The sequence below is a fragment of the Fukomys damarensis genome, unplaced genomic scaffold (assembly GCF_012274545.1).
Source record: "Fukomys damarensis isolate Sample0158 unplaced genomic scaffold, DMR_v1.0_HiC HiC_scaffold_16, whole genome shotgun sequence".
In the NCBI taxonomy this organism is placed as follows: domain Eukaryota; kingdom Metazoa; phylum Chordata; class Mammalia; order Rodentia; family Bathyergidae; genus Fukomys; species Fukomys damarensis.
In genome coordinates, this window is record NW_022900928.1 from 101,385,282 (window position 1) to 101,395,601 (window position 10,320).

At 37.1% G+C, this 10,320-nt stretch overlaps 1 protein-coding gene across 9 annotated transcripts in view; it reads right to left on the reverse strand.

The window, feature by feature from the left end:
• The window catches only part of Agbl3 (ATP/GTP binding protein like 3), a 76,456-nt gene that overhangs the window by 17,093 nt on the left and 49,043 nt on the right, over positions 1–10,320 (reverse strand). The window contains exon 14 of one of the 9 annotated variants that reach the window (XM_033764532.1): positions 1,018–1,090. The exons of the other annotated variants lie outside the window; for them this stretch is intronic. Within the exon in view, the coding sequence (XP_033620423.1) occupies positions 1,077–1,090 (14 nt within the window). The 3' untranslated portion in view covers positions 1,018–1,076. Of the gene's footprint in view, positions 1–1,017; positions 1,091–10,320 lie in introns of those variants that run through there. 9 annotated transcript variants of the gene reach the window in all.

Consider the following 10,320-nt stretch of genomic DNA (forward strand, 5'->3'; position numbering starts at 1 on the left):
GTCCAAAACTATGGAGTTGCAACAGCTGTAAACAACTATGAAGCCATTAGGATTTTTAAAAGATTATCACCAAGATATTCCTTGTGCACCTTTACGTCCATTTTTTTTTCATTCATCCCTTGCCCCAGAAAACCTTTATCTGCTTTTTCTCTGTAGGGTCACTTGCTTTCATATAAATGGGGTTATATAGCTTTTATTATTCTTTGTCTGGCTTTTCACTTAGCATGATGATTCTTGGATCTATTCAGGTGAATGAGTGAGGTGAATTTGACTTTAGCTTTGCTTTCTGTAACTTCATCAAACATGAATGACTATGACAGAGTTAGAGTCTGCTCTGGCCTTCTGTGAAGACACTTCAGTATGATCTCAAGACAGAAATCGTGAACTACAATGGTCTTCAAGTAGTTTAGGGACACTGTCTAAAAAGTCATGAAGTAAAAGGTTGATTTTAACTGCAACTATCAGGGAAGCAGAAGCTACCAGAATATCATGATAGCATTAAAATATTTTTTTCCCTTGGGTAGTGGTGAGGAAAAATGCCATTATAATGGGGATGTACTGCAAATAAGGCAATTAAAAAATTTTTAAAGGCTGCAATAAACTGAAATTATTCTCTTCTATATTTAACTCATACAGAGATTAAAGAATTGAAGTATTTTTCAGACATGATTAAAATGGCTATCAATCCCTCTATTTACAAAAAACAGTTCCCATAAACCAGGTTTTATAAGAATCATTAATTGCCAGGGATTTAGCTCAGTGGTACAGTGTCTGCCTGGCAAGTGTGAGGTCCTCAGTTTGATTCCTGGTACAAAAAAAAAAAAGATTTATCAATGATGCTATAGTATAAACCATCTTTGAATTTATTAAAATGCTAAACAATAATTTAAAAAAAACTGTTGGGATCCTTGTCTTCACAGTCCAACGTGAGGTTTGTTTGGTCACAGGACACTTCAATGATGTCACATGGAAACAGTTTCCACACAAATCATTTTCCTTGGGTTGAACTGTTGTCTGGACTGGCCTCTCACAGGTATCTAAAAAATATCTGTGTTGGTCTTTGCCAAGACTCTGAGTCATACTTTGGGAGCTGAAAGAAATCAGTTACTCTGATCTCAATGTCAATAGTGAACTACCCATGCAAGACCAATGTAATGCTGTGTTCTATTTCTACGTCACACTCAGAGCTCACAATATATCATCTTACTTGGGACTATCAGCAGTCTTTGATATGGGCAGATGGGCAATGTTATTTCATCTTGCATAGGCAAATCAGAGTGGCTGAGATATGTGCTCAAGATCTCACAGCTGATAAGAGATAGCAGTAAGTCTAGAAGTCATATCTGTTTTAGTATATGTGCTGCCAAAGTGAGCACTAGAAGTCATATCTTGTAATTTCAGCATTTTGTATTATCCCCATCCTTCTTTGAGACAAGGTCTCACTATGCAGTTGAAGCTGACCTCGAACTCACTATGTAGCCCAGATTGGCCTTGAACTTGCTGCAATTCTCCTGCATCAGCTTCCGTGAGTGCTGAGATTATAGGTGTATACCACGCCTGGCTTACCTTTCTCATCTTGATATATAATTTCTTTCCATTGGATATGCTAAGTATTCTTAAATTAAATCTTACTTTTAAAATGTTCAAGAATGTGTATGCTCAAAGAGGCCTCACATTTTGGCCTTACACCTAATTTCCTGGTCTTCTGGGCAAGAGTGTCTACATCTTTCATCAGAACCCATGTTGTATAGCAGAAACCAAGTTCTCAGGAGAGAAGCCAAGGAAAGGAAAAAGGACATACTATGGTTTCTTTGTTGCATGAATTCAAACAATTCTCAAATGTTTATCTGTGGATATTTCCCTGTCCAAATACAGTGGACTCTTGAGTTACGCCTGATCTGATATACGGACACCTTGGGTTATGACCAGAATATTAGTTTTAACTTATGACCAAAGTCTTGAGTTACAACCTGAATGCTTGCTGCTTGTGCTTCCAGATGATCTCAGATACAGATTTAACTCTTAAAGAGTTGTGGAAGGAATATTACAATATCCTTTCCTGTGTGGTGCTGAGAAATCCTGGGCCAATGTCTCTCTAAGGACATTGAGATCTGCCTGTGTACAGGAGAGAGACTTAGAAGGCTGTGTAGAGGAGCCTGAGCCTTCAACTGACCAATTTGAGTTATAACCAGCTCTTGAGAATGAATTGAGTTTGTAAGTCAAAGGTGCAATGTATTTGTTCAAATTATTCATAAGGACAGGAAAAACTATAAACTACAAAACTACAGAGTGTATCTATGTAATCTCTGACTTCCCTTTCTATTCCTTTGCCAGTTGTCAGGTGCTGATTTTATCCCCATGTAACCAGTGCTCCAATTGCTACTATAAATAGTACAACATTTGATTGGCATTCAATCATTCTACAGTGCTAACTAACAGGTCAGAAATCCTTTTTAAAGAGAAAAAGAGAAACTCAGATAAGGCAAGGATAAATGCATCAAAATAAATGTCTAACTACAGGCATCTACTGGAGTTAGTCTGGGGATACTGGAATCTTCTCAGAACCCTTCAGAATGCAACTTTTGGGTACCTTTATGTAATTGGATATTTCTTTATGTCCTTTATACTGCCCTCTTTCCCTGAAAATAAGACCTAGCTGGAAAATAATCAGCCTTGAAAACTAGAGATCAAAAATGCCAACCCTGGGGCCAGGGATGTAGCTCAGTGGCATAGTGCCTGCCTGGCAAGTGTGAGGCCCTGAGTTCATTTCTCAGTACAAAAAAAAAAAGTAAAAAATGCCACATCATTCTATCCTTGCCTCATCTGCCATCACTATTCCTTTGCTCAGTGGCTACTCTGTGGGGCAGGTAAGACAAGGATAGGCTGATGGGGCTGACATTTTTGATCTCTAGTTTCCAAGACTGATTATTTTCCAGCTATGTTTTGTTTTCAGGGAAATATGGTGTCTGTGACTGCATAGTATTCTACAGAATACCCAGTTAGCAGTTGTTTAAAAAAGATCATGTTACCTGTGGCATTAATTCAAACTCAAAATCTCACAAGCCAGAAGATAAAGAGCAAGGTAGTCAAGTGAAGAAATCAAGTATAGTCCCCTACCTCAAATACCTTTTTAGAAGATCAGAAGGGGCTTGTCCAGGTACTTTCAGTACAAAACAGAATACAGCATAAAACATCTGAAGTTAGGTTTTAAGGTCAATAAAACTTAATTTTTCCTTTTTGACAATTACACATATAATGAAGGCCGGCTTAAATGAGCTTATCTTTAGTTAACTTATTATTATCACATTCAAACACATGAAATATATGAGTATATATTTCTCCTGGAACCCTTTTAATTAAACTTTTAAGGGAAAACAGTAGAAATACTTCTTAGTGACTGTCAGACAGTTCAGAACTAAATGTACATATATATATGCTAAAATCTATGAAGGAAATCTGAATAAACATTAAGGTGACCAACTTTTTGGAAAGTCAATCCAGGACATTTTACATAGCAGACTCCCGTAAAGTGTAAGATGTATTAATTATATAGATGCCATTAATTTAACATAAACTAGGCATTTTAAATTATATATTCAGTATTATTTTCTTTGCCATTATACTTGCATATATACTATTCCAGTTCTTTTTTTTTTTTTGGTACCGGGGATGGAACTCGGGTCCTTGCGCTTGCTAGGCAGGTGGCGGAACCACTGAACGAAATCCCTGGCCCCTTACATATATACAATTATTTAATCAAAACAACAGAAAAGCTGAGAAACACTTGTTAAGTTACAGCCTATGTGTTACTAATTGTTTTATCCAAATCAGGTTGTTTTTTACTTCTCAGAATCATGGAACCAATAATAGGACTAAGCACTGATTGAGCAGTAAAAGAAAGTTTATTCTTGGCCAAAGAATAGAAGCAAAGAGATATTTGCTGTGACTTAACAAGTGTTTCTCAGCTTTTCTTTCCCCCACCCTTCAGTGATGAGGAAAGTTTAGCGGGGGCTGGCATTGAGAAAATGCCCAGATGGGACAAGGCAAGTGTGGAGATCTGCACTGGCCCTCCATGCTCCCTGCCCCTCTGTTCCTTGCTATAAACACCCTTGCCCACATGTAATGGGAAGATGGTGTTTGAAGCAAATAGGCTCCTCCATCTCTTCAGAGCTGGCTTTGAATAAATCCTTTTTCCTTGTTTCCCAAATACATGGCTTCTTTGATATGGTCAAAGTGGCTGGTGACGCTTCTAGTAATAATGGAAATTAAAACTAAAGGACATATTTACAGGAAAAAGCTTTACTTAGGAAATTTAAGAGAAAATGGTAAGGGACTTTATCTTGAACTGGCAAATCAGTCCGGTCCTTATCAAAGAGTCAGAAAAATACAAAAGGACTCCAGCAGCTGGAAGGGGAACACTCTGATGAAAGGGATCAAAATCACACGCAGGGGTGGAAGTCCAGCTTTAAGGATTAGCTGGTGAGCTAGGACCCTGTTGATTATTACTTCCATGCTCAGCTCTGAGGAGGTTCTGTTCTCTGGAAATGGTTGTCTCTGTTGTGGTGGCTTCAGTCATGTGGAACTCTGCTTTTCTGGAATCAGGTGATCACAGGTTTAGGACAATGCTGGAGACTTCTGGGTGTGGCCAGATGTCCCTGTAAACCCTTTTCTTGGAGTCCTCAGTCTTGACGGGGGTTGAGACCCTTTAAGTTCAGGGCTAATCAAACTTGCTTTGCCAACTTTTAGGCAGACCCTGGCTAAATGATTAACAGATCTAAATACAGAGCTGAGCAGCTCTGACCAACAATTTTAAAGTAACAAAAGGTACAAAGTGAAGGTCTTTGTTCTGCTTTTATAGTTACTTTTGCAGGCCCAAGCAAAGAGTTTTTAAGCAAAAATGGCTTCTAAGTGCCTTATTGTCCCAGAAGAAAACATAAATTAAGCTTTTAATGAGTAGGAAGTTAAAGGCCCAGAATTCTGCCTGTCCCTGTCCCTCTCAGTGGTCTCTGACAATGTCATGACTGTGTCAGTTTTAGGTCTCACATTTAGGTCTGTGATCCATTTTTAGTTTTAGAGAATGGTGCAAGGGACGGATATTCAGTTGGCCCAGTACCATTTGTTTTTTTTTTGCCATCAAATTGTGTTGGAACATTTGTTGAAAAGTAAGTTAACAATAAATGAGTTTGCTTCTTTATTCTCAATTCTGCTTTATTGATCTTTATGTCTTCCCTTACATGAGTACCATGTTGTCATATTATAGGTGCAAGTAAGTTTTGAAATCAGGAAGTGTGAGTACTTTCACTTTGTTCTTTTTCAAAACTATTTTGCTTCTTCTTGGATCTCTTGCAATTCTATATGAATTTCAAGTTCAATTTGTTAGTTTCTGCACAAAAGGTAGTTGAAATTTTGATAGGGATTGCATCAAATGCCAATTTAGATAGTGTAAGAGGCAGCTAAGCTATTTAGCTTATAAATAGGTAGCTAGCAAGGGACAGGTCCTGAGATGAAGTCAGGCTGGTCAGCTTTACAAAGACAACAGCACTCACTGAGTTAAGGTTATCTCAAGCCATATTGGTAAGTCAAGCTCAAAGATGTAAAAGCAAATACAGGAAAAAGGATAAAAGTTGAGATAAAGACAGGTAGTTAGGTGGGATGGAATGCACCAAATTATTTAACAACCCTTTTCTATATCTGGGCTGGGGACTAGTTTTCAAAGATACCAAGTGACTGAGTAACATGCTGCATCAGAAAGCCTAAGTCTCAACTGGATTTCCTTTGGAATTCTGTGTTAGAAAACCTGATTCTCAATTAGCTGTTTGGGGCCTTCAAGGCCACCTGTATTGGCACTGGGCACTGCTGGGCACTGGCAGATTCTTACACTCTACTTATCCATAAAAAACTCTGGAGAAAGAGTGTACATGACACCCTCACTTTTGGGACCTCTCCCAATTACTGGGAGCCTTCTTTCTTTTTATACTTCCAAAAAACACTCCTCTTCACTGCCTCCTTTTTTGTCTTCAATTTTATTCTTTGACTTTGTGAAAGAATGGTGCAGTTCACATCGTATTGGTATTGCAATCATAATAATATTAAAGCTTTTAACCTACAAATGCGGAATATCTTACCATTTATTTAGGTCTTTTCTGTGTTTTGGCAACTGAAAAATTCTGAGATGTCCTAAATTTAATTATAAGGGCCAGAGGATGGATGATGAGATAAGAAAAGTTAGCTCAAAACCAAAAAAATAAAAAAGTCATTTCACATTTCTAAATGCACGTTGAACTTGTGACTTAAATTTTGTCACAGTCAACCATCAGGGTTATATACAAACTTTTTGGAATGTTATTCCCTACCAATCCAGAAGCAATTATTTCTGCCTAGGGGCTCCCCTGCTATCCCCAATTTTTTCCTGCCTCATATTATTCCACTTTCCTTATCAATAGCCAGTGTAGGCTTCATGTAAACAACCAATATTTTCCTTCTGCAAACTTTAGAATAAATAAAGATAGGTAGAAAGAAGAAAAGGAAAATTGTAATTTTTTAAACATACTTAAAAAAAAATCCTACGGTTTTAGAATACAAAATTACTCAAAGTTATATTTTTTTTCCTTTAGACTACTTGATCCTAAATTCTCAAGTCTTGAAAAAAACAAAACAAAACAGTGATAACAGATTGAGCTTGTGCCTTTTTTCTGTGAACTGAGTCTTCCACCTGTGAGTGGGTTCTTGCCTTTCACCTATAAATTGAGCCAGAGCCTTTCTCCCTTTGGATTCATAAATTTCACAGATCTCCACCTGACAAAACATAAATATACCCAGCCTCAGACCGTAATGTGCCTCTATCTTGAGAGCCTATGCTCTATTTTCTCTGAGTCAGTACTCCTTTATATTTTTATTAGTAAATGTGTTATATGTATTGATAGCATTCATCATAGGGAATTGGAACCTATACATAATATACCTTCTTTTTTTCCCTCCCATCCCCCTCCCCTCCCTTCTATCCTTCTGCCTCTCTCCATCTACGAAAGTTTTGTTTCTTTTTCCTTTTCCCTCTCCCAACCCTACCCGCTTGTTCCCCTTTCCATTTGAACATGTCCTTCCTGCTTCCCAATATCTGTCCTCCATTATGCTCTTTGTTTACCCTTTGGGTTTCTCACAAAAGAGAAACAATTCAATATTTAAATTTGTGTGGCCAATTTATTTCACTTAAAATTATGGTTTCGAGGTGCATCCATTTTCCTAAAAATCGCTCAAGTTTATCCTTCTGCTATGGTTTGTGTCTAGGTGTCCCCTCAAAGCCTCGCACAGTCATAGGTAGGGCTTTCCAGAGGTGGCTGGATCTAGAGTATGTGACACTGGGCTTGATTCACAGTGCAATGCAAGGATTAAGGCTGTGAGAACACTAAATTAGTCCACTGATTGGTTTGGCATCTGCCCTAAGCCGGCTAACATAGGCAGAGTATAGGGGCAGAAAGAAGCTATTGTTGCTAGTAGTTTACTACCTTCTGCCTGCCTTGAACAGTTTTTCCTCTGCAATGCCCTTCTGCCATGCTGCTCTGCCTTGGAACCAGCCAACTATGGACTGAAACATCTACAAATTGTGAGCCAAGGAAAGGAAATAAGGGAAAAGAAAAAATATGAAAAAAGGAAAAAATGGAAACAAAAATCTTTGTGAATAGGGGAAAGGTGAAGGGGGTGAAGGGAGGGCAGGGGTATGGGGCAAAAATAAGAACCAAGACATATCATGTAAAGGTACAAGATCCCAATGATAAATGTAACTGTATTGTTTGCTTTTTTTTTTTTTTTTTTTTTTTTTGGTACCGGGGATTGAACTCAAGTCCTTGTACTTGTGAGGCAGGTGCCATAACCACTGAGCTAAATCCCTGGATCTTGTTTGCTTTAAATGTACCAATAAACTTAATGGGGGAAAAAAAACTGTGAGCCAAAATAAATCTTTCATCTTTTAACCTTGGGAGTCAGATATTTTGTCTCAAATGAGAAAAGTAATAAAGACACCCTCTTTATAGCAGAGTAGTACTTCATATATATAAATACCACATTTTCTTTATCCATGCATTTCTTGATGGCAAATGGGCTGTTTCCAAGATTTAGCTATTAAAAACTGTGCTGCTATAAACATGGATGTGTATATATCACTGATATGATATGATATGATATATCACTGGTATGATACTTTTAACTCTTTGGGGAAGATACCTAGGAGGGGCACAGCTGGGTCAAATGGAACCTTTATTTTAGTTTTTTGAAGAATTTCCACACTTATTTCCATAGAGGATGTACCAGTTCACACTCTCACCAACAATGGAGAAGTGTTTGTTTTCCCCCACAGCCTCACGAGCGTTTGTTATTGGTTGATTTCTTGATAACAGCCATTCCTTCTGGGGTGAGGTGGAATTTCAGTGTTATTTTAATTTGCATTTCTTGAATGATCAGTGATGTTAAGCAATTTTTTCATGTATTTATTTGCTGTTTGTACTACTTCATCTGAGAAATGTCTATTCATTTCAGATGCACATTTTTGGACTGGGTCTTTAAACGGGGTGGGGGAGCAGTTCTGATTTTTTTGAATAATTTTTATATTCTAGACATTAATCCTTTGAGGAGTGACTGGTAAAAAGTTTTCCCATTCTATATGTTGTCTTTTCACTCCATTGGTGGTTTCCTTTGCTGTGTTCCTTTTAATTTGATGTGATCCCAGTTGGTGATTCTTTGTAATATTTTCTGGGTGATTGGGATTTTGCTCATAAAGTTTCTGCCTATACCTGTGTCTTCCAGATCTTTACCTATTCTGTCTTCCAGAAGATTTAGTGTTTTGTTTTAATATTTAGATCTTTGATTGATTTCAATTTTAGTTTAGTGCATGGTGAGCTATGGGTCTACATTTTATTTTTGGAATGTGGAAAGCCAGTTTTCCCAGCACCACTCACTAAAGAGGCTATCTTTCTTCCAGCGAAGGTGTTTGGTGCCTTTGTCAAAGATAAGGTAGCTGAGTGTGCTTAGACTTCTTTCTGCATCTTCTGTTCTGTTCCGCTGGTTCTTGGGTCTGTGTTTTTGCCAGTACCATGCTGTTTTTATCATGGTAGCTTTGTACTATAACTTGGAATTGGGGATTATGATGCATCCTGCGTTGCCATTGTTGCCCAGAGTTGCTTTTGCTATTCTAGGTCTCTTTTGGTTCCATATGAATTTTAGGATTTTTTTTCTAGTTCTGTGAGGTATGTAATTGGTATTGCATTAAATCTGTATGACAATTTTGGAAGTATGGCTATTTTCACTATATTGATTCTGTTTATCCAACAATAAGGGATATTGTTCATTTTCTGATATCCTCTTCCAATCTCCTTTTTCAGAGTACTATAGTTTGTAATGCATTAATCTTTTTCTTCCTTTGTTAGATTGATTCCTAAATATTTCATTTTTCTTGATGCTATTGTGAAAGATGTGTTTCCCTAAATTCTCCCTTTGTGAATTTTTTATTTGTGTGCAGGAATGCTATCGATTTTTGAATGTTGACTTTGTACCCTGATTTGCTGCTGAATTTGGTTATGAAATCTAGAAATCTTTTGGTGGACTTTTTGGAGTCTTCTAGGTACAGTATCATGTTATCAACAAAGAATAATTTAACCACTTAACAATTTACCCCAAGTATCACTCAGGCAGGATGTTTCTTTTCATACTGATTTATCTCAAGTGCCATTCAGTCAGGTGTCATTTCAACCATTAATTCTTGTACTTAATAAATTTGATACAATTATTGTTTTATATTTCTTGTTATATTATCTTATAAAATATGCAATATTTGGTCATCCTGTATTTAAATATTGAAGTGGTAAGTAGTTAACCTCTTCTTTTCCTACCCATATTCCTTTTATTTCTTTCTCTTATCTAATTGCTCTGGCTAGTGTATCCAGAACTACATTGAATAGGGGTGGTGACATTGGGCATCCTTGTCCTGTTCCTGATTTTAAAGTAAAAGCTTTCAATCTTTGACCATTTAATGTGATGTTGTTCATAAAGGCTTTTATCAGCTTGAGATAAAGACCTTCTATTCCAATTTTCTGTAGGTTTTTAAAATCATGAATGAGTGTTGGACTTTGTCAAATGCTTTTTCTGCATCTTTTGAGATCATGTGTTTTTTTCCTTTGACTCTGTTTGATATGGTGTATTACATTTATTAATTTGCATATATTGAGCCATTCATTCCTGCATCCCACATGATCATGGTGTATAATCTTCTTGATGATTTGCTGCATTCTCTTTGCCAGTATCTTCTTTTTTTTTTTTTTTTTTTTTTTTTTT